This window comes from Phoca vitulina, unplaced genomic scaffold, assembly GCF_004348235.1.
Source record: "Phoca vitulina isolate PV1807 unplaced genomic scaffold, GSC_HSeal_1.0 scaffold29, whole genome shotgun sequence".
Classification (NCBI taxonomy): Eukaryota; Metazoa; Chordata; class Mammalia; order Carnivora; family Phocidae; genus Phoca; species Phoca vitulina.
The window spans coordinates 22559475-22583224 of NW_022589732.1; the positions used below are offsets into that span (position 1 = coordinate 22559475).

General features: G+C 54.2%; 1 protein-coding gene across 1 annotated transcript; it reads left to right on the plus strand.

The window, feature by feature from the left end:
• Positions 1 to 945: 945 nt before the first annotated feature.
• Positions 946 to 20461, plus strand: CDHR1 (cadherin related family member 1). Its single transcript, XM_032423802.1, has 17 exons — positions 946 to 1068; positions 1687 to 1782; positions 2743 to 2888; positions 3892 to 3942; positions 4709 to 4798; positions 6014 to 6100; positions 7283 to 7399; positions 8441 to 8584; positions 10331 to 10409; positions 11915 to 12015; positions 14560 to 14763; positions 15267 to 15419; positions 16943 to 17107; positions 17602 to 17669; positions 18160 to 18388; positions 19026 to 19283; positions 19925 to 20461. The coding sequence occupies exons 1-17, from the start codon at positions 1014 to 1016 to the stop codon at positions 20459 to 20461; spliced, it is 2580 nt and encodes an 859-aa protein (XP_032279693.1). The 5' UTR covers positions 946 to 1013.
• Positions 20462 to 23750: the final 3289 nt, after the last annotated feature.

Below are 23750 nucleotides of genomic sequence, written 5' to 3' on the forward strand. Positions count from 1 at the left end.
GTGTGCTGGCCAGCTCTGTTGGCAAGTCTGTCCCAGGGAGGGCCTTGATTCTGCCTTCAGGCCATTCATCCTTCCTTACAAGGCTTGAGTGGGTCTGCTACTTCTCCATTGGCACCCACTGGACACTGAGAGTGACATAGGGAGTGAGGCCAACCTGCTACCTGCCACCCCCCTCCACCCCCGCTGCCTACCACATATGTGGACCCCCACTAGTGATCACACTAGCTAACTATCCCACCCACTGGGACAGCTGGCTTGGCCTGAGGGTCAGGACAGGAAAGAGTTGGGATCCCAGTGAGGTGGGCCTGAAAACCCCTCCCCATCTGCTCCTCACCCTACAACAACCCTCCTCTTTGTCTCACCCCCACCCCAAGCCTTCAGAGGCACTATCCCTGGAACCCCACCCCCCCCCCCAGTCGATCCACCCCCTTCTGCACATTCCTCCTCTAGGGAGGGACCCTTCTAGTCTCAGGCTGGGCTGTTCCCTGCCAAACTCCCTCAAAGTCACAGTGGAAGATCGTAAAAAGGGAAACCCCCAGCGGAGCCCAGGCCCACCAGAACTTGGAGACCCCGAGAAGCCCCAATTTTCCAGTGCCCTGCTCAGGGCCATCTGGGGGAAGACACCTGGCCCCCTCCCCAGTGCTCCTCCGGGCTGCGGAGCTGGGGACCCCTCGGCGCCTGCGCTCCAGACCTGGGCAGAGGGGGGCGTGGTAGGGAGAGGAGTTCGCCGCCACCCCTCCCGGCACCGCCCGCGGCTGGGAGCCGGTCCCCTCACCTCCGCGCGCACTAATTGGTCTCATCTGGCGGCCGGCGGGAGCGCTCCAGAGGCGCGGATCCGAGCGGTGTCATCCGCTTAGCGCCCTCGCACCACCCAGCGCCCCCGCCCCCGCCCCTCCCGCCGCCGCCGCCGCCGCCGCCGTCGGTCGTCTCTGCCCTCCGCGCGGCCCGGGGCATGCTCCGCGCTCCTGCGCCCGGCCTGGCTGCGGCGAGTGACACTCTCCGCCCGCGGAGACATGAGGCGCGGCCCGGGGCCCGCCCTGGCCCTGGGGCTGCTGCGCCTCTGCCTGGGTGAGTGGCCGCGGGCCCCCGAGCGCCGGGTCGGGGCGAGGCGCGGGTGCCGGCACTGCCCGGGTGGGCGCCCGAGGGAGAGCTCTGGGCCGCTCACTTCCACGGTGGGACTCGGGCGGGGAGGGGCGGGGGGACCGGACGGGCGGGATGGGGTGATCCTTCCAGCTGCCGGGTTTGGCAGGTACCCTGGAGACCCCCGATTTGGCGCCAGGACCCCCGCTGCCCTCGGCTTCTTCAGAAGCGGGGTGGGAGGTTTGGTGGCTGCTCTGAAGGCTGCTGGGGCAGAGGAGGGTGTCCCAGCTCCCAGTGTGACCTTGGCCAGGGCACGGCCCCTCTCTGGGCGCAGGGTTCCCAGTCTGTCCATTGGTGGGTTGAGATTGGCCGCTGCCTGGGTTCTAAGTGCCCCAGATGGTGCGAGCCCCTGACAAGTCCCAGCCAAGCCTGAGCCGGAGGAGGTGGTGGTGGAGAGACCCTCTCTGCAGCTCCCAGCCCAGTCTGTCGGTGTGCTGGGGTTGGGGAGGGGACGGCCAGCCTGGGCAGACTAGGACCAGACGTGTGACCATGCATGTGTGAAGCTGTCCCACCCTGTGTCTGTGCTTCTGCCTGTTCTCTTCCTAGCCCAGGCCAATTTTGCCCCGCACTTCTTCGACAACGGGGTGGGCAGCACCAACGGAAACATGGCCCTGTTCAGCCTCCCAGAGGACACCCCTGTAGGTGAGTAGCCCTGGCCCCGGCCCCCTATTGGTTTCCCGGAGGGTGGCCCACATTCCCCTGGACACAAGGACTGAACCCGTGACTCCTCTGAGCCTATGGAGACACCCAGTGCCAGGCTGTGGGCCCTCCCGGGGCGCCCTGTTTGCGCTCTGGATTCCCCAGGGCAGTTGCAGGAAAGGAGGTCACGGCTATCATGGAGACCTAAGCCCGGCCAGTCCTGGAGACCCGGCTGCGGACCCAGAGACAGGGCCACACCCAGACAGCAGGCAGCAGTTGGCAGCGTGATGATAACCCCTAGGCTTGGCACAGCACCGCCCCTTACTCACTGTTGTGACCTTGAGCAAATATACTTACCTCCTGGAGCTTCGGAGCTGGGAGGCTTTAAACAGGCCTAAGAACATCCACCTTGCTGCGATATACATGAGAAAGGGTGAAGGGGAAAGAGGAGATTCTCCCTGCTTCCCTCTCTCTCTCTGTCTTGTTTGGGAACCCTGAGCAGAAGGATAGCAGGGTAAAAGATGCACCTACTCAGAAGTCCCTGAAGAACTGATCCAGACACAGGGGCACGGTGCTGCACCATGGGTCACCCCTCCTGTCTTAATGCTGCCTCCCTTTTCTCCCATCCCCCATACCCAAGGAACCCCAGTCTTGGCTCCTGGGACAGAGGCCCTGGAGTTAGGCACAGCAGACCTGAAGCTCCTCTGTAATCTGTATTATGGATTACAGTCGTGCAGTGGCTGACACTCACATCTCACTGACAGTTATGAAGAGTAATGATGGAGGGTGGGAAGCAGCCCAGCGGGCTGAGGCCTGCAGCCAATGCTCACTTCAGGGTGGGACTTTTAGCACTGGATTGAATACCCACCTTATAAACAGCTGAATCCTTGGTCCTGAACAGATGCCACTTTTAGGAAAGGTTGGGTCCCAGATTCTAGTGTCCCCTTCTGTGTCTCCTTCCAGGTTCTCATGTATATACTCTAAACGGGACAGACCCCGAGGGAGACCCTGTCTCCTACCACATCAGCTTTGACCCCAGCGCTAGAAGTGTCTTTTCTGTTGACCCCAATTTCGGAAACATCACCTTGGTTGAAGAGCTGGACAGAGAGGTATGGAGAGGTGTGAGTAGTGCTGTCTTCCAGGTGTGCAGACAAACCTCTGAGGGCTGGAAGTTTCCCTAGAGGTCATCCCTGGAGAGGTCCTGTAAGCCACAGAAAACTGACAGCAGATCAGGGCTAGAAAGAGTCTTTTTTTTTTTTTTTTTTTAATGTAAGCTCTACATCCAACACGGGGCTCGAACTCATGACCCCAGGATAAAGAGTCGCATGTTCTACTAACTGAACCAGCCCGGGAAAGAGTGGTTTAGAGAGTGGGTCTGAGTTTGGTAAACCTCCACTCCTCCATCCCTCTGCACCTTTCTGAACCTATGGGTGCCAGGGCCTGAGCTACATTTCTCTTTTGAGACCCCACACCAGGCTGGTGGGCCTCGCGGACCACTTAACTGGACCTCCACCATGGGCTTACCTCCAGCTCTGGTCCAATGACCGACTCCACCCGCTGCAGGCCAGGGTAGAGAAAGGAAAAGTGGGTCTCAGAGGCTGCTGTAGGGACCCCAAGGTGAAAGTGTCATCGTGTACCCCTCCCCAGCACTCCTGGGGGACTGCTGACCTCAATACCCTTCTTCACTGAGGTCCCACCATGGGCTAGGGAGTGCTTGAGATACTGCAGACCTGGACCGTGGAATACAGAGAGGTGTGGGAGAGATGAGGGGAAGGAAGAAAAAAAGGAAACCCCAGCTCCCTGGGACGTCCAGCACACTAGGTTAGCATCTGTCCTCATTCTAGCAGTGGAACATTCTCTCTCTGTGCCTTAATACTACTGGGGGTTTATGAGAACCTCTGATGAGCTGAGACCCTCTGATGGGCTGAGACAAGGTCTCAAGCACGGCCAGAGGCAGCTTTTGGTCACCCTGCCTTGCACCAGGGCTCCCTTGAAATGCCCAGGTCTGCTCTGGTGGGCTCCATGGGGGCAGGGAGAGCCTCCCCCTGCCAGCCTCAGGGTCCCCAGGTACATCAGACTCCCAGGCACTCACTCAATCCTCATGTTTTACAGAGGGAAGATGAGATCGAGGCCATCATCAGCATTTCAGACGGCGTGAATCTGGTAAGTGCACCCCTGAGCCAGCCCCCTGGCAGTACTCGCTCCCTGGGCTTGCCCACAGTTCCTTCTCCCTCCTAGGGGCTCTCTGGCAAATCCAAGCCGAGGCCCAGCAAGATCTGCTCCAATGTGCCCCCAGGACAGGGCTGCACCAGGGGAGGCCAGTGGGGATGCTTTCCCATCTGCCTCCTCCGACCAGCTCCTCCCAGTCACCCAGACCTAGCTGCCCCTTCACCTCCTTCCCCACAGACACCACTTCCGCCCGGCCCTCATCATTGCTTGCCAGGGTGATCTCAGGGGTTCCCCAGCTTCCAGGCTACCTGACCCCAATCCATCTCTGAAGTTCAGCCAGAGCCATCACCGTGAAACGTTAGACCTGGCCAGAGCCGGCTGTGAAAGCACTCACAGCAGGCCCCACTGCCCTCAGGATGCAGTCTAAGCCCTAGTCTGGCACTCAGGGCCTCCCCATTCGGCACTATCTGCCTCACCCACCTTCTCTCCCGTATTCACTCTCCCAACCATCTAGCCCCAAATCTGCTTATGTCCTCTGAACTCGCCATACATATCACTCCTCTTTGCCTTTGCATGTGCTGTTCCTTCTTCCTGGCATACCTTTCCACCTCTTTCCCTCTCTCCTGACAAACTCCTGCAGAGCTTAAATCTCACTCCTCTGTGAAGCCTCCCTGCTGTCCCAACCACTGGCTGGGCTAGATGCCTCTTCTCGGGGCCTCTGGAGACAGCCTCAACTCCTGTCCCCTTTGCCCCTTCTCAGGTGGCAGAAAAAGTCACGATCCTGGTGACGGATGCTAATGATGAGGCCCCCAGTTTCATCCAGGAGCCCTACGTTGTCCAGGTTCCTGAGGTAAGCAAGAGGCCCCTAGGTGGAGCCCATGCATTCCCACCCTGATGCTCTCCCGACCCTCTGGGCTGCCCTGTGACCTGCCCCAGGAGACTGGCCCCAGTGTGAAGAGCACCTCCTCACTGCCCTCGGGAGAGCCCTCCCCTTCATGGCCTCCCCTCACCTCTGTTGCCATCCCCTCACACATCCATTTTTTTTTTTTTTTTTTTGTCACACATCCATTTTTATCCACAGGAGTGTTCGTTTACCATTTTCCGTTAAAACCATAATGTATGTTTATTGTGGAAATGTGAAATATATAGAAGAGTAGAAAAAAATGAGTTTCAAAAATCACCCTCAATCCCTCCAGCTTGAGACAACATTGTCAAATTTTGGTGCTATTCTTTCGAGTTATTTTGGGATTACTGGATTTATTTTGTTTTATTTCCGTAACTGTGATGATACTAAACATACACTTTCTGTATGCTGTTTTTCACTTAATTTACAACATAAGCATTTCCTCAGTAATTGTAAAGTTTAGGTAACTGTCATTTTAATAGCTTCCATTTAGTGCATATTCCATCATTGACTGAACTAGTCCTTTACATTTGGATATTTAAGATGCTTTACATTTTTGCTGTCATAAGAAACGTAAAATTCTGAACATTAACATAAAACCTCCATATAGCTAATTAGAATGATTTCCTTAAGATCTGGTCTAAGACTGAAATGACGAGGCTGAGAGCATGAGCTGCCTGAGTAGCCCTTGCTGGCTCTCTCCCCTAGGATGTGGGAGGGGCTTTGTCTCCCCATCCCTCACCAACATTGGGGATTCTCGAATTTTTTAATGTTTGCTAATTCAGTAGGAGAAAGATACTTCATTTTGGCTCTGAATGGTATGTACGTGATCCCTGGTTATGTGGAATGTGTCTATTAACCATTTCTCCATTTCATATTTAAACCCTTTGTCTATTTGGAGTCTTAGTTTTGGAGGATGTCTGTTTGCTCCTTTCTTTCCCCTTTCCTTCTTCCCTGCACCCACTGTGACTTTGGCACGTCTCCTCCACGGCTGCCTCTCCCCCAGTGGGGTGCTCCCTGGTTAATCATCACCTTTTCACCTCTTTTTAGCCCTTCACTCCCTGGCTCCACCTTTCTATGGCTCCCTTACCCCCAGTCCCCTGAGCATTGTGTCACTGTCCCAGGACTGACCCCCCCCCCACTATCGCTGTGACCTCTCAGGACATACCTGCTGGGAGCAGCATCATTAAGGTGCATGCGGTGGACAAGGACACAGGCTCTGGAGGGGCTGTCACCTACTTCTTGCAGGTAAGGTCCTTACCAGAGGCCTGGGCTAGAGGGGACACCTGGAGGGCGACCACCTCCATCACCAAGGCCCTTGAGTCAGCCTCCACTATTCCCAAAGATTGTCAAAGACATTACTTCAGCTCCACTGGGCTGGGCTGGGCTGGTGGGGACATGAGAGGAGCGTGGGTGGAAGCCGTCTTCCCCTGACCGGCCCACCCTGGCTCCCTCTCGGTTCCCTGCCACCTTCTCCCTGGGTCTCCAGGACCCTCAGCTCTCCCCACCGAAACCCCTTCCCCAGGAGAGGGCCGGGCGCATTGTACCCACACAGGGTAGAAAAACTTGCCTGGGCCTAGAATTGTGGTGAGGAAAAGGGCAGAGGGGGATCTGTCAGGAGGAACAGAGCAGTGACAGCCCCGCCCCACCCCTCTCCATCCCCCCAACCCCATCAAAGGCAGAGACCCCCTTCCCGCACCTCGTCCTCCTCCCTGGGCTCCTCAGGAACCAGCCACGCCTCTCACAGCTGCACCCCCGTGGCTGCTCCTCGGCCCTCAGAGGTTAGTCCCGGGCTCTCACAACTGTCAAGGCAGTACCACCCGGTGGCTGACAACAGGGGTCCTGGAGGAATCCCCAGGCTCCACCTGTACTGGAAAGATCCCGCCACCTCCTCGGGGGCCTTCAACCCTTCATCTAGCTCTCCCAGCTCCCCTTCCTCACGTGCCGAACGGGAACGGCACAAGCCCATCCTCACGGGTTCTTGTGGGGATTAAATACACGTAAAACTCCACAACAACTCGTGACACACAGTAAAAAGGGTTTCCAGCTTGAGGATCACCTCCTTTCCTCACCCACCCTCCACCATCCCCCAAGCTGCCTGCGAATGGCCCGTAGTCCCCTACTTGCTGGGGTGGGAAGATCCTGAAGGCTGTCTCCACCACTGTGGCTTCTGAGCCCCCACTGCCTGTAGGTTAGAGCTCTCTGCTGCCAAGTCTACCTGCTAGAAAGTCCAGGCCAGAGCTGAGCTGGAAGCTGGGCAGCAAGAAGGCCGGGGCCCTGCCGGGAGCACTCTGAGGGACGGGAGGGGACCAAAAGGCCAGAGTTCCTGTGACAAAGGACAGTGAAGACCCCCTGTCAGTAAGCAAAGCGGCCATTCCTGGGACGGCCTGGGTCCTCCTCCGAGGACCAGCCTGCTCCTCACTCTTACAGAATGTGCACACCACCAAATTCGCCCTGGACCGCCACAGTGGCGTGCTGCGCCTCCGGGCTGGGGCCACGCTGGACTACGAGAAGGCCCGGGTGCATTTTGTCACCGTGGTTGCCAAGGTAACAGAGAGGGAGGAAGGCGGAGCATCTGGTCTTTCTTCAGCCTTTGTCAAGGGAAGCTGCCCTGGGGTTGGAACAGAGTTCGGTTCTATAAGGGAGTGGGGGCGCTTTGGAGGGCTGAAGATATGATGGCGGTGGGGGTGGGGGTGCGGCTGATCAGAACCTCTGTTGATGTGGACCCTGCCCGGACATGGACATAGTCTCCAGTGAGCCTGGAGTGCGTGGGCTGGAGAGGGCATATTCCCTCCTGGAAGAGGGTGTACGCCCCATGAGGACTGACAGGCCAGGTTCCCCTCCGGAGGACCAGGTGGCCATGGCCGGGAGACCCATGCTCCCTCACATCCCCCACAGCCTGGCCTCCAGGCACCTCCCTGTCTCTGCCTGGGCTTGCTCACCTCACCTGTTCCTCTCTGTGATCCTCGGCTTCCTTATCTGCCCACCCATGAGGCTTAGCTGAGTTCCTCAGACTTCTAAAGTGCGTGGTGTGGGATCTGCAAGTCAGCAGGTGCTCAGCCAAGGTGGCCGCTCTGTCGCCCGAGGGCGGGAAACCCCAGCTGTCCCTCGGGAACCAACATTTTCTTTTCCAGGAAAAGAAAGGCCCTCGCTGGTCACATATTGGCCACAGGCCAGCCCCCTGGAGCCCGTAGCCCCTCCCCGATACGCCACGAGGGCTGGGCTCGCTGGGCACACACCTGCATCACTCAGGCTCAGGCGCGGGCCCAAGTCGTGCTCTTAGTAGGTTCCCAGGAGGTGTTTGAGGCTTGGCTCCTGGCAGGTGGGAGAATATTCTGACCCCTCCTCCTCTGGAGAGAGAATTCATTCTTCTTTTCCAAAGGAACACTTTTGAGTGAGCTGACTAAAACCTCCACGCATCCTCTCATTTAAATAACCCCTATGAGGTGGAAATGATCTCCAGGTGACACAGGGCCAAACAGAAATCAGAGAGGGCAGCTGGTCTCGAGGCCAGGAAGTGGCAGAAGCCAGATTGCACGGGGGGCCCCCCAGAGCCCGACCCCCCTTCACTCTCTGATTCTTCCCCAGGATGGCGGAGGGAAGCTGCGAGGGGCTGACGTGGTGTTCTCCGCCACCACCACGGTCACGGTCAATGTGGAGGATGTGCAGGACATGGCCCCTGTCTTCGTGGGCATACCCTACTACGGCTATGTGTATGAGGACACCCTTCCGGTGGGTGGCTGGCCCCTAGCCCAGTGTCCCCTCCAGACACCATGGCCCCAAGATCCCCTGTGGCTTGGCCCTGGGTCACCCTCGTCACATGGCTGGCTCTGGACTGGCTCAGGCTCAGCGCATGAGCTTGTCTTTTTGCCAGTGGGAGTGTAAGGGGGAAGAAGCAGGTGCTGGTGTGTGGAGCACCTGCTGGGTGCCAAGACTGTGACAGGCATGGCTTCACTCATTCAGACTTACTCTCATCCAGCTGCCAGTGTTCAGCCCCTCAAAAAGGCTGGGAAGAGAGGCTGGAAGGTGGTCCATTGCCTTGGTTTGGGTGGGGCTCTTTCTACACCTTGTGTGGACGAGGAGGGTGAGATTCCTTTATGCCTCCCCAGCTCCAAGCCCGTAGCCTGGGGTTGCTCAGACCAGTAGTTGTCCCGCAGGCCCAGTTCCAAGGATGGCCTCAGCTTCCTCCCCCTCAGTGCAGTCTTTGCCCCTGGTGTTGTGGTGACTATGCTTGTCTTCAGGCCTCTCAGGGAAGGTCCTATCCCCAGGCCTGGCATCTAAGGCCCGGCCTCCCCTCCACCCCTGAGTCCTCACCAGCCTCCCAGCACCCAGCCCATGTCCCCACTGTGTCCTTAGCCTCTGCCTGAGACCGGCCCACGGGCCAGACGCTCCATGCCCTTGTCAGGCCAGCCCAGGCACTGTTTTCCTTGACATCTTTGGTTGAGATGGGAGCTCCTCTTCTCTGCTCCCATGCTAGGCACACCCCTCCTCGGGGTACACCCATGCATTTACATGCCCCCTCACCTCGGGCAGACCGTGAGCTCCCTGGAGGCCGAGACCAGGCTGGAACCAGACTTCACACAGCCACGGCTCAAGGACTCTGTGGGACTGAACTGCGTTATCAATTTTCCTTTCCCTGGGTCTGATGATTCTAGACTTGATGAGATAACGAAAGCACTTACTGAGGACCGCTTACATGCTGGGCCCAAGCTACGATACTGCTTCTCCAGAAGCTGGTAGCTGCGAGGTAGAGATGAGCAGAGTGAGGGAGAAATGGCGGGCTCTTCTGGTGGGGGCCGAAGGCAGGGCCGGGGGAGGCCAGCTGTCCTGCCAGGAGCTAAGGGCGGAAAGCGTTGCTGAAGGGGAGCAGGCAGCACTTGGACAGACAGGAAGCAGCCACGAGTGTGGGTAGGCCGAGGAGAAGCGCCGGAGTAGGGGGCTTAGGAGGGCGCGGCAGGCTGAGGCGGAGCAGGCTTGTTAGTTGTGCAATCCCTGCCCAAACCCTTCGAACGGCACCCCAGCTGGGGGCCCCAGGAGAGCGTCCTTGTTCCTGGACTTTGCACTGGACCCCTCTGTGCCCAGCCCCCTCTCACCTGTCTCTGACTCCCTCCCTGTACCTCTGAAGGCAAAAGGTGGATGAGGCAGCGAGGGTGAGCCTTGAGGGCTGGACAGAGCTGAGTGTGGTGTGTGGGAAAGGAGGGGTGTGAGGGGGAGGCCCACTTGGGGGGGCCTGAGTGGCCCTGGGCGGCCATGTGTGACCCGACGTGGTGGGGAGAAGCAGGGCTCAGGCTGTCCCTCCAGCGCTGGGAGCCAGCGGGTGCTCCCGTCTCCCTGTAGAGCAGGTGTGGGGCCACACAGAGGCCTGGCCCTTGTCTTGGGTGGCAGTGGCGCCTCCCCCCTGATGGGGGCACGTATCTGGGGAAGGGAGAGCCCCAGCATCACCCACTGGTCTCAGGCAGCTGCTTCTGTCCCCCCAAGGGCTCGGAGGTACTGATGGTGGTTGCCATGGACGGAGATCGAGGCAAACCCAACCAGATTCTCTACAGCCTCTTGAATGGTGAGTCTGGGGCAACTCTGGGGACAGGCCCATCGCTGGGCTAAAGCTCCTCCTTGCTGGGTGACCAGAGTGACCTGCCCAGACCTCTCTGGGTCCCAGTTTCCTCATTTGTAAAGCCAGAAGTACAAGACGTGTTGTGGGGGGGGTGGGTGGTGTTGGGCCCCTCCAGGAGGTGACAAGTCTTCTTGGGCATGTGCTCTGGCTCCTGCTTGTCACTATGTCTAGCAACAGGGAGACAGGCATGGAGTGGGGGCACCGAGAGCAACGTGGGTGGCACCAACTCATGTCCCTTCACCCTGGGCACACACCAGTTAACAAGAGGGGGTGGCAATGTGTCTTACACTTTTTAAAGTTACTGGGTTTTTTTCCCTCATTCTTTTTTTTAGGGGTGGGTAAGGGCAGAGGGAGAGGGAGAGAGAGAATCCTAAGCAGGCTCCACACCCAGCCCAGAGCCCGACATGGGGCTCGATCCTGTGACCCTGAGATCATGACCTGAGCAGAAACCAGGAGTTGGACGCTTAACTGACTGAGCCACGTAGACACCCCTCTCATCCTTTTACATTTCTGGCCTAGAGCATATGGTTGAATTGAAAGAATTAAATGCAATGATGATACGGCATTTCCTATTAGCCCTATATACAGATGAGAGAACTGAGACTCAGAGAAGCTAAAGGGCCATCCCACATTCCCATTGGATTTGAACCTAAGTCTTCTGGCTCCCAGACTCTGTTCTTTGCACAACTGAGCAGCAACTGAGCAGGTCACGGTGGCCCCGGGTGGGTTCTGTGGCCCCCAGTAGCCAGTCCCCACAGCGTGGGTGCCTGATCACAGTCATGCGCACGTCTGTGTGCTCTCACTCAGACCCCATCACCTCTCCGGCCCTATCCCTAGGATATGCCTTGTGCATTCTCTCTCTCCAGCAGCTCACGCATGCATGAATGTGGCACCATCACAAGCAGGCTCCTTTCCCCAGGCACACAGACCCCCCTTGGCTGCTCCTCATCCCCACCCCTCCACCTCTGCAGCCTTCCCACAATTACCCAGCACCCACCATCCCCATCTCTTCTCTCCTCTCCCTCTTCTGCTCCTCCTCCTGCAGCCTCTGCCTCTTCCCTCCCTCCCTTTCTCTCCTCTCTCTCCCCCTCCTTATCTCCCTACCTGTGTGGCTGTTTGTCCCTCTCTCTTGGCCATCACACACACACGTGTGCACACACACATGCACACACAGGGCACATAAGAGAAGCCAGTTCTATGAAACCTGAAAGCCAGACGCAGAAGTGAGTTTAAGTCCCGGCTGTACACGCGCTGTGTAATCTTCGACAAATAACTTAGCCCCTCTGAAACTCAGTTTCCTCATTGGCAAGATCCGGATGATAGAATTACATTCTATAGAGACTTCAGTGAGGGAATGGCTGAGGAGCACGAGGCCGCCTGCCTGGCCTGGCTCCCCTGCGCCTCCCATGGCCGTGTGTGCAACTGCAGGGCGCATCTTTCCCCCTTGCCAGGGAGTAACGGAGACTTCGAAATTAATGAGACGTCTGGAGTCATCTCTGTCATGCAGAGCCCTGCCCAGCTCAGGAGAGAGGTGTATGAGCTGCACGTACAGGTACCTCTAGCTTGGCCTTCCCTCCTACCCTCCGGCCCTGGGAGATTCCAAAGGTGATGAGACCCAGCCCACTCCCACCACCCACCTTCTACCCAGGGAGGGAGCTAGATGTCGCTCCAAAGAGCACCTACATCACATAGCCTGTGCGAATCCTGCAGCAGACGCACACAAAGCCCCTGGCAAGGGGAGACGTGAATTCACAAGGAGGGAGGACTGAAGCAGCAAGGTCTTGAACATGGGTAGGACCCAACAGGTGGAGATCGGTGGTGAAGGGCGTCACTAGTGGGGGTGAGGACGGACTGGAGGCAGTGTGGGCTAGGAAAGCCCCATGAGCCAAGGCTGGAGGGGAGAGCACATGATGTACTAGGGAAGCAGCAAGGAGTCATGGGGCTAGAACAAAGGGTCCACAGGCAGCATGTAGACAGAGAAATGGTTGGATCCAGGCTGGGCTCTGAATACGAGATATAATTTTTTTCCTGGAACAGGGCCAGTTTTGTGGACATGTGGTCTATGTAATTACACAGGCATCACCATTAGAAGGGTCCCATGCTGGGCGTAATGCTCTGCTCTTGCTGTCTTGAAATTCTTGATAATTTTTTAACAAGATTTTAAAACAATTTTTAACAAAAATTTTTGTTAAAAAATATTTTCATTTTTCACTGGGTCTGCAAATTATGTAGCTGGTCCTGCCCAAGAGCAGTAAAGAGCCATTGAAGGGTTTTGAGCATGATTAGAGTCTTGTTAAAAAGCTCATTCTGTCTGCTTTAGACCGGGGAGAGGGGAGGGGTTCTCAGATTTAAAGAGTTTGGCAAACAAAGATTTCCAGGACCTGGTCCTGGCGACAAGAAGTTAGTGTGTCTGGGAGAAACCCAGGACTCTGCACCTTCTGAGCTCCCAAGTGATTCTGTGCACCAGTCCCAGCCTAGGGTTTGATAACACTGGTCCCAACTTGAGTTTGGAGAGAACTGGATAAGAAGCAGGGAGGCAGAGCCATTAGTCAAGGTGATAAATCGAGAAGGCCCTTGGGGACGAGGGGAGGGGGAACAGTAGAAACAGACAAATTGCAAAATATGAAGGAGGCCGACTCCACACAATGTGGCTGTGCGGGGTGAGGGAAGGGACAGGGATGGGGCGCCTGGGGCGGTACCATGACATCAGGAGCACAGGAGAGGAGGCAGGCTAGGTAGGACAGGCCCGGAGAGTTTGGGAATACAGGTTTGGAGCCTGGGGAGACAGTGTCAGCATACAGGCAGCTGTGGAAGGGTGGGTTTGGGTAATGGGATCACCCCGAGGATGGCTGTGGGGACACAGGAGCACTGGCTGAGGACACAGCTGTGGGCACATTGAGGCTGAGTGAGGAGGGGGCAGTGGGAGCAGGTGAAGGAGACCCAGGAGAGATCAGAGAGGTAGAGAGGAGCCTGCACAGAGCAAAGTCACATTAGCAGAGGACACTCAGGAAGGCAAAGGAGGTGACAGTGCTGCATGCAGCATGGAAATTAGTGTGAAGTATCTCAGTTGGGGATGCACTGAGAACTGAGTAGGAATTAGGAAAAATGGAGGTGTAAGCTTCTGAGAAGGGCTTCAGGAGAGCAGCTAGGCTGTGACGGAGTGGTGTCTGGGGAGTGGGAGTTTTAGAATAGGTAAGGCCAGAGCGTGCTTATGGAACAAGGGGAGGGAGGTCCTTGATGGTATCTGTCACAGGGAGTGGTTCACACAGAGCCTGTGGATCCTCGGCCCCGGCTTTGCAGCCCCCCTTCCCTGCAGCCTTCCCCCGGCTAAATGGACACCAGACAGAATGTGGCAGAGCTGGGATTTGAAGCCATATCTGTCTGGCTGCAAAGAGGGGCCAGTGTGGGGAGATGGAGAGAGCACTGATTAAGGAATCAGACACACCTGAGTTCTTCCTGCTCCAGCTCTGCCACTCACTAGCTGTGTGACCCCAGGTGACTACTTCACTCCTCTGTGCCTCATCTGTGAAATGGGGTCAGTACTAGCACTGTATTGTTGCCTGTGGCTGTTATAACATTCCCATAAACTTAGTGACTTAAGACAGCACACATTTATATCTCACAGTGGCCGTGGGCCAGGATTCCAGCCTCAGCTTACCTGGGTCCTCAGATTCAAGGTCTCTCATGTAGCTGCTATCAAATTGTTGGCTGGGACTGGGTTTCATCTGAAGACTCGACTGGGGAAGGATCAGCTTCCAGGCTCACATGATTATGGGCAGGATTTAGTTCCTAGTGTGCTGTTGGCTAGAGGTCACCATTAGCTCCTTGAGACATGAGCCTCTCCAACACAGCTACTCGTCTCATCAGAGCCAGCAAGGGGAAGAGTCTGCTAGAAAACAGAAGTTACAGTCTACGTGGTCTAATCACTAAGTATATCTCATCACCTTTGCCATGTGCTATCAAAAGTAAGTTGCTAGGGCAGGCCACACTTAAAGAGAGGGAATTATACAAGAGGATGAATACCTGGAGGCAGGGATCTGTGGGGCCATCTTGGAGTCTCCAGCCACACAACGATAGCCACCTGTCCCCACCCCAGGTGACTGAGGTCAGCTCTGCAGGGATCCCAGCTGCCCAGGCCATGGTCCCAGTCACCATCAGGGTCGTGGACCTCAACAACCATCCGCCTACGTTCTATGGAGAGAGTGGACCCCAGAACAGATTTGAGCTGTCCATGTATGAGCACCCACCTCAGGGAGAGATCCTGCGGGGCCTTAAGATCACCGTCAACGACTCAGACCAGGTGTGTGGTCCTGCCCTCCACCCTGTCTTCCAAGGGGCCTGAACTGAGAGCTTATCAGCCTTCACTGCTTATGTGCCAGGGGCCTGGCAGGTCACAAAATGAATGAAACAGGAGAGTGTAACCAAGAGAGAGAGATGGGGAGAGATGGGGTAGCTAACCAAAGACTCTCTGCTTAGCCTAATGACATTCACAATCAATTAAAAAGTAAAGCCAGCCAAACAAAAGCCCCTCTGTATTTGATCTTCCAGAGAGGTATTGTGACAACTTCCCATCACCTCCTCTGCCCAGCAGAGGGCTAGGCTGTGTTTTTTTGTTACCTGGCTTAGTCTCCATAGCCTGCTAAATCTTTCTGATCCTCGATGGCCTGGCCGACAGAAAGAAAGAATAATACTCACCTGCCAGGGTTAAGGGCATAGGAAGTCTCCTCGCTTAGCATGACTATCTAATGAGTTTCTATTCTCATTCATCTTCCCCGTTGCCTCCCTCCAAACTCTGTCGCCCAGGGAGCCAATGCCAAATTCAACCTGCGGCTGGTGGGACCTGGGGGCATCTTCCGAGTGGTCCCACTGACAGTCATGAATGAAGCCCAAGTCACCATCATTGTGGAGAACTCAGCTGCCATTGACTTTGAAAAGTTCAAAGTGCTAACCTTTAAGGTAGGTGATGCTCTGCACCGCCCTGAATGGGGGGGGGGAGGGGGGTCCTAGGAGCTCATAGCAGCTCCTGGATTCATTACTGAGGGGTCCCTGTCACCCCCTGCCCCTCCTGACCCTCCTTTTTTCCTCTCAGTTCCTCTGCCCCTCCTGCTGACTGAGGAGCATGAGTGGGAGGTGGGAAGAGCGGAGGGTACAAGAGCCTGCTCTCACTGCTCACATAGCCTCACTGAGCCCCGGTCCTAAATTATGACTGTCCCAGGAAAGCAAAGCATTCAAGGTGCCATGTTAATAGATTGAGACAGAAATACTATTTGATTATCAAGATAAACGTATTTCTCACATGCATTTGACATCTGTCATCAATTCTGGTAAAAACTTTAGCGGAAGATGAAAAAAATACTCCTTTGTATCTGTGATTGTTTAAAATTATGAACATATGTAAATAATGACTATTATATATAAACATAAATACTATATATTAATAAAAAGGAAAAACATACCTCATTGATATTATTTAAACGGTTATAACTATTTATAATTATACATACATACCACTACAGCGAATATCATGCTTAAAAGTGCAATTCTAAAAGCTTCCTATGAAGTCAGGAACAAATTGTGGTTGCCTGCTATCACATTATTTAGCACTATTCCTGGAGTAACGTTATTCCTTGGATAAAGAAAGGAAATAAGAGGTATGAACATTAGAAAGGAAGAGACAAAATTATCATTATTTGTAGGTGGTGTTATTGTTTGCTTAGACAAATCTAAGAAATGTTGGAAAAACAAACACAGCAAGTTGCTAACGTGATTGATTACAAACTTAATACACAAAATTTGAGAGTGTTCCTACATATGAAAAATAGCAAAGAGAATAATGGAATAAAAGATCCTCTTTTATAATAACTAAAAGATAAAATTCCTAGGAATGAGGATAATAAGAAATATGCAGCATCTAAATAACAAAAAGCACAAGAATTTAACAAAGAGATATAAAGAAAGCAAGAAATGTAAAGGCGCATCTTGTTTAAAAAATGCAAATTCTTATCAAGTGAATAAAGAATCCAATATCATTTCAACTAAGTCTTACCTGGAATTTCCTTTGGTGAGGTGGAGGGAATTTAACGTAATTACACTGGTTTTTGTATCTGGAGAAATAAACCTGTAAGAATAGTCAGGAAAACAGAAAGAAAGAATATGAGGCAGGAACTTCCCTAACAAATATTAAATTATATTATATAACAAAATAATTTTTGAAATTGAAACTAAAAAGGAATATGCAAATCAATGGGACAAAAGAAATTGGCCCAAATACAACTCTAAGAACTGCAAGAAAGCAGGCCTTTCAAGGCAGTGGGCCTTAGAGGTGCCCCCTGCAGGTGGTGGCAGGCATCTCAGGCTGGAGACTGAGAGTAAGGCGGAGCAAGGCAGGCTGGTGCTGGACCCTGCTGAGACAGAAGTGGGAAGGCTTTCTGCTTGGTGACCCCCGCCCAGACAAGTCCTTATTTTCTTTCCTTCCCCAGCTACTGGCCATTGAAGTGAACACTCCAGAGAAGTTCAGCTCCACAGCAGATGTTGTGATCCAGCTCCTGGACACCAACGACAATGTCCCCAAGTTTACCTCCCACTACTACATTGCCAGGATCCTTGAGAATGCGCCAGGGGGCTCCAACGTGGTGGCTGTCACAGTGTGTTGGGAACTAGCATGGGGACTGGGTCTGGGGTTAGGAGCCCCCACTGAAGGGGGTCTGATGAAATCAGACAAACCTGGGTTCCAGTTTGAATCGCAAAGCCCAAACTCGTTAACTGTGTCCTTAGACAAGCTACCTGACCTCTCTGAGGCTCAGTTTCTTCTTCTGTACAATGGGGTAACAATACCTCTCAGGACTCTAAGGAGGACATAGGCATAAACCCTAAAGTCAGGGCACAGGACCCATCTTTTCCTTCCTAATTTACAAAGGAGGGATACATGCCTTCCAGATCTAAACCTTTTGGTTCCTCCAACAGTTGAGACCTCCCGGATAGAAAACTACGGCTCTAGAGCAGTCCTTTAGATAAGTTTCTCCCCAGTTGGGTAACCCCAAAGCCCCTTGTATTGCCATGGAAAGCAGCCCTCAGACACATGAGCTGCCAACATGCCCCGACAAAGGGCAGGGACCTCTAGGACCTTTCTCTCTTCCAGGCTGTAGATCCAGACACAGGTCCGTGGGGCGAAGTCAAATACTCCATCTATGGGTCCGGGGCAGACCCGTAAGTAGATCCAGAATCCTGGACAGGGCCTCGGACAAGGGATTTGGGAGGCAGGGGGCAGAGGGGATCTGGGTGGAAGGCAGGAGGGACCTGGAAAGGATAGAACCTTGGTTGGAAAAATGAGCACAAGCCCAAGGAGGGAAAGGGAAGCAGAGAGCCCGAGGCAAAGGTTCTGGGATCTGAGAGAAGAAGAGTCACCGTCATGACCTGGAGCTAGGGAAGGGCAGGCCCTGGGTGGAGAGGGTGAGTCTGAGTCCAGCTAAGTTCAGGGTTAATACGTGGATGAGTAGATGGGTGGGCCTGCCTCCCCCAGTCAGACTGCAGGGCCGGAGAGAGGGTCAGGTGGGCTACTTTGGAGAAGCTGCATAACGCTTTGGAGGTAGGTCACTCCTGCAGGTGTGTGTGTGTGTGTGTGTGCACGCACACTCGTGCCTCCATGCACACTCCTGTGCTTGTGCACCCCCAAGCCTGAGTTCCCTATGCCTGGCAGCTTCCTGATCCACCCATCCACCGGGATCATCTACACTCAGCCCTGGGCCAGCCTGGACGCTGAGGCCACGGCCAGGTACAACTTCTACGTGAAGGCAGAGGACATGGAGGGCAAATACAGCCTGGCTGAGGTGTTTGTCACTCTCCTGGATGTCAATGACCACTACCCTCAGTTTGGAAAGAGTATCCAGGAGAAGACAATGGTGCTGGGGAGCCCAGTGAAAATTGAGGTGAGCTTTGAAAGCAATGAAGCTTCCCTGAAAGCCTTGTTCTAGCTGCTGCAAGAGGCACTGTGGCATAAGAATTTATTTCAAAATAAAATTTATTGGCTTCCCACAATGAGCAGGGGTTTTTAAGGTACATTATATAGCCCCATCCTCACCTCAACCCAGAAATAACCTCTAAGAGAGAAGATATTATTGCCACTTCACAAAAGAAACGAGGCTCGGGTAGTTTAAGTGGTTTGTCTTTGTCCACACAGCTGCTTGGCCGGCTTTCAAAGCGGTGCTATGAGACACTGTCTTCCCCACGTGGAAGAAGCATGAACCCTGAAACCCAACAGACTGGACTTTGGATCCCAGCTCCCCTCCTTCTCTGTATCCATCCTTAGACAGGTCACTTAGCTTTTGTTTTTTTAATAATACCTACTGCCCAGACTTGTTCTGAGGACGGAATGGTGTAACACGCGTAGGGGGCCTGGCACAGACCCTGGCTCATTCAATACTTCTCCCAACTCCAGTTCACTCCAAGTAGGGCTAGGACCATTTTCCCATCAACCCAGCAAGCCACATATGACTTATTGGTTTAGCCAGGGTATACAAGTGTCATCCTCGAAGCCCAGCTCTGTCTGACCCTCCCCACACACAGGCCACGGACCAGGACGCAGAGGAGCCCAACAACCTGGTGGACTATTCCATCACCCACGCAGAGCCAGCCAACGTGTTTGACATTGATGCGCACACGGGGGAGATCCGGCTTAAGAACTCCATCCGCTCCCTCGATGCCCTGTACAACATTACACCTAGTGGGGACTTCAGGTGGTCCCTAGAGGTGCAGGCCAAGGACCGTGGCTCCCCATCCTTCAGCACCACGGCCTTACTCAAGATTGACATCACAGACACTGAGGTGGGTACCAAGTCTGCGTTGGGAAGAGGGTCGGAGGGCCAGCTGAGGCCTTGCTGCAGTGTGATCAGAGGAAGAAAGACCATCTCCAGTCTTCCTCCAAAAGACACTCAGTGCTAGCAAAACCTGCCTGTGCCATCAGACACACAGGCTTTAGAATCAAGCAGAAATCCTTGTTTCAATACCTTTTAACACTTCCTTTCCTATAAATTGGGAATAGTGAAGGTTCCTTCACATGGTGTTAAAAGGCAGAAGTAAAATCATGATGTGTAGTTCTCAGCTCAGTATCTGGCAGAAAATCATGACTTAAGGGGTTTCTGATACATTTGGGCAGACGAGGCCTTCCCTAACCAAAGGTAAGCAATACCCTAATCTCCCAAGAAAAGAGTCCAGCTAATGCAGGAGTTCTTAATCTGAAAGAGGTTGCTTGCATTATCCTCTCTCAGTGTGCATTTTTCTGGAGAGCTGCATGCATCACGTTTTCTCTGTGTGCATTTTTTCTGGACTGAAGCCCATAGTGCTAGTCGGATTCTCCAGGGATGCCTGACCCCAGAAAGATGGTTTTTAAACCATCAGGCTTCAGGGAGCTCCTCCAAGGACTGGGCAGGAGCCACAGAATGCAAAGGGGTGGCTCTCTCTTCCAGATGCTGTCCCGAAGCCCCATGGCCGCCTTCCTGATGCAGACCAAAGACAACCCCATGAAGGCTGTGGGTGTCCTGGCTGGCATCATGGCCATCATTGTGGCCATAACCGTCCTCATCTCCACCGCCACCTTCTGGCGTAATAAGAAGTCCAACAAGGTCCTGCCTGTGCGGAGAGTACTCCGCAAGCGGCCCAACCCTGCGCCCCATGCCGTCCACATCGAATGGCTCAAGTTCAGAAGGACCAAGGCTGCCGCCAAGTTTGTGCTCAGAGAGGATCCTTCCAATGAGAACTGCAACAACAACAGCCTAGGAAGCACACTGCCCCCCAAAGCCCCAGCTCCCCCTCCACCACCCACAATGGCGCCCAAGATGGGCATGGCCCCCTGGACTGTGCCTACAGTCTCTGGCTCACTCACCCCTAAGCAACCCCAACAGTCACCAAAACCCAAGGTGGGAAGCCCCATCCAATCAGCTCTGGTCTCTGAGCTCAGGCAGAAGTTTGAGAAGAAGGGTGTAGGTAATAAAGCTTACTTTTAGCATGTGTCCTGTGGACCCTCATTTCCCCAGCCCAACTGTCCTACTACTTGGACCATGCTCCCCACCACCTGCTCCTTAGGGTCACCTCTGTTTTGTACCATGATGTAAGCCCCATATCCACGGCTCTGGGCATGCCTTGGATGAGGGATTTCTCTGTTTATGGGCTGCAACTGCAAATACTTCCTCATCACCCAGATTATTGGCACAGTTATGATGCTCCCCATTCCCCAGAGGCTGGGAATCAACAAAGAGCCAGCTCTGGGTGTCTTCTACTCATGAACCTCAGACCTCGCCGAGTCCCTCAGGTCCTCCTGCGGCCTCAGCATCCTCAGTGGAGGATCAGGGCCCTGGCTGCATGTGGCAAGGCCAACCAGAACCTGGATCCTGAAGCCTCCCACTAAGAGCAGGAACAGGAAAAGGAAGTTCAGCCCTGGCTAAGGTTGTGGTCAGTGACCCTTGCAGGCTGTAGGAGAGCAAATGCATCAGGACCGGGCAGTGATGCCCTGAAAACTCACGCCAACTGTGGGGCTGTTCCTCAAAGCCATTGGAAAGATGGAGGATGGTGTCTGGGCAGAGACCATGGGTCCCTGCAATATCCGCACGGGACCAGGGGCACAGAGGTATGAAATGGCCCCAGGGCTGTCCCAGGCGGGCCCAGAAATGTCCAAGCTGGAGCCACGCAGGAGTCCTAGAGACATCCCGAAGAGCCACAAGCCCCACCCTAAGGTGCTGCCCTTCCAGGAGTCCTTGAAGAGACAGTGCAGGGCTGAATTTTGGAGAGATCTGTTTTTATCCTGCTCACATGGTATAACCTTGGGAAAGCTGTTTAAATTCCCTGATCACTCACTTCCTCATCTGTAAAATGAAGTAAGTCAGTCTTCACTGCCTCACTCACAGGTCCAAGGTGAAGACTGAAATAAATATGTGGTAACAAGGGCTTTAGCCAAGTGCAAAGCAGCACAAATGCAGAGTATTTTTCTGCAGGTCAATCCTCTGGGGTGCAACTCTTCCAGAAAGTATTAGGAGCCTTTCAGGCTATTCTGCCAAGCACCCCCAGGAGGGCCTGTGCTGCGTCTGAGTGCCACCCCTGATCCGTGGCAGTCAGAGCTGGACGATGTCACTGCCCTTGACTGAGGCTCCTCCCGTCCTGTTCTCCCCCACCACATGCCCCACGCAGCCCTGGCCAGCCACCGTTAGAGAGGACCAAAGCCGGGCAGCACATCCAGCCCAAGCCTCTGTTTTGCCAAGGTGACAGATGGGTTTCCAAAGGAGGAGTGATTGGTAGAGGCCACACAGCAGGTTGGTAGCAGAGACCTGGTCTGAGGGCTCCTGGGTTCTCAACGTTTGCCCCTGGCCAACCACACCTCGTCAGCTTGTGACAACCTGCCCCAGGAAAAAGACACACAGGCCTCTATGTTTAATGCAAAGAAGTTCTGCCCGACTTTCAGGAAAACTGCTTTATAAGGAATCTAGACGTGTGCAGGGAGAGGGTTCTTTGCATCTTGCTCCCCTCACTAATAATCGCTCTAGAGTATCATCAGTGATTTTATTTAAACCGATTAGATGCACATGCGGTTTTCTTGATTTCTGAGTCTGTGTTTTGAGGTGTTACTCAGATGCGCCAGTGTGTAAGCTCCTTGCTGGGGTTTCTGCAATCCCCACCCCAGAGTGTATTAAGAGATGAAATCTAACAAGCTGGGAGCCCAGCCTGATCAAAGAGGCATTTTGCAGCGTATATTTCAGGAGAGGACTGTGCTGGACCATGTTTGCCCTGCATGGGGAATACGGCATCCTTCCAATTTGCATGTGATCAACCTCTTTTGTAAATGGTCAATAAAATCTGTTAAGCAAGGGCCAAGCTGACCTCCTGCCCCCTGCTTCCATGTGCATTAGCTGACTCATAGGGACCAGTCTCCCTGACAGCCATGCTCAGCCTGCCTCCTGGTTCCTTCGGTGGGTGGATTCATCCCCTAACCCCTAGATCTGACTCCGTGGGAGGCTGCAAAATTTTGTGCAAATGGCCACGCGTATACCTCTAATGGTAATATTTGCGGGGCTTGTCTATCCGATCCTGACTCATTAGGGGCCTGGACTGGGCTTTTCTCCTGAGCAGGACAAGCCCCAGCCGGGTTGCTTGGGAAGGAATGGACTCTGGAGCTAGAACCAATTATCCCCCAGCCCAATCCAGCAGAGACAGGGATTGGGAGACCTGGCATGGACACGAAAGCCTGGGCAGAAGTGCAGTCTCTGGAACGGTGGTCATGAGAGCCTCTGGGCTAGAAGCTCAGGCCAGCATCCAGGCCCTGGGTGGAGCATGGGCTCTGGGACAAATCCAGAACTTGAACCAAGGTAGAGGCAGTCTTGGAAAACAGGGCCTTTGGGGCAACCTCCTGCACTGGGAAGTATGGGGAAAGTACCTAGCTGCTGGCAAGAGCCATACTGAGAAAGAATAGGAAGGTATGGTCAAACCTAGGGTTCCAGCAAATGTGGAGGTACTGGAAGTGACCCCCATCCAGTGGGAGTAAGGCTTGGCCAAGTTCTACTGCATGAGGGAATGGCGGGGGCCGAGGGACTGCTGCCCAGCCATGCTGGGACAGGCCTGGCCTCTAAGCTGGCATAATTTTAAGCCTCCAACTAAAGAGCTGGGAGGCAGGGGTTTCAGGTTAGGAGGACTCTCCCACTTCTGGGCCCTAAAAAAGGAATGGATAATCAACAGACGTGTCTCCAAGAAACCTGCAGGACAGTGTGTGTTTTTTCCTGTGGTTGAGGTCAGACTTTCTAACTATATGAAATAACATGGTACTTTCCAGTCTGACAGCCCTGGGTCTGAATCCTGGTTCTGCTGCTTATGTGTGTGACTTTGGGCAAGAGACTAAGCCTCCCTGGGCCTCACTTCCCACATCAATACGTGGTGTAAAAAATCAGTGCCGTGAAGGTGACGAGAGCTAATCTATGTAAAGCATCCAGCAGCAGCTTTGTATCTGCTGATACAGGCTCAGGAGACAGTTGCTATTCTTAGAGGTATGAGAGGACATTTGAGGATGTCCGCATGCTGGAGCACCATATCCTGGAGGCGAGGACCCCTGCTCGTGCTGACCTCCAGGATGTTTCCACCCACTGATAGGCCCTGGAGCCTCTCCTTTGTACGAAGAGAGGAGAGGTGGAGGACGGCAGGGCAGATGCCACAGCTCTGGATCTGTGCAGCTGGGGACCCTGTGCTAGAGCATCTGCATCCCAAAGGAGTCAGGAACCGAGGAGACTATCCCTAAGAGAACCTGTGGGACTTGGG

What these genes read in the sequence shown, in the direction of transcription:
- CDHR1 (XM_032423802.1), top strand. Translation starts at nt 1,014, where the DNA reads ATGAGGCGCGGCCCGGGGCCCGCCCTGGCCCTGGGGCTGCTGCGCCTC. An exon ending in TCTCTACAGCCTCTTGAATG is followed by an intron (nt 10,410 to 11,914) that starts GTGAGTCTGGGG and finishes CCCCCTTGCCAG; the next exon opens with GGAGTAACGGAGACTTCGAA. An exon ending in TGTATGAGCTGCACGTACAG is followed by an intron (nt 12,016 to 14,559) that starts GTACCTCTAGCT and finishes TCCCCACCCCAG; the next exon opens with GTGACTGAGGTCAGCTCTGC.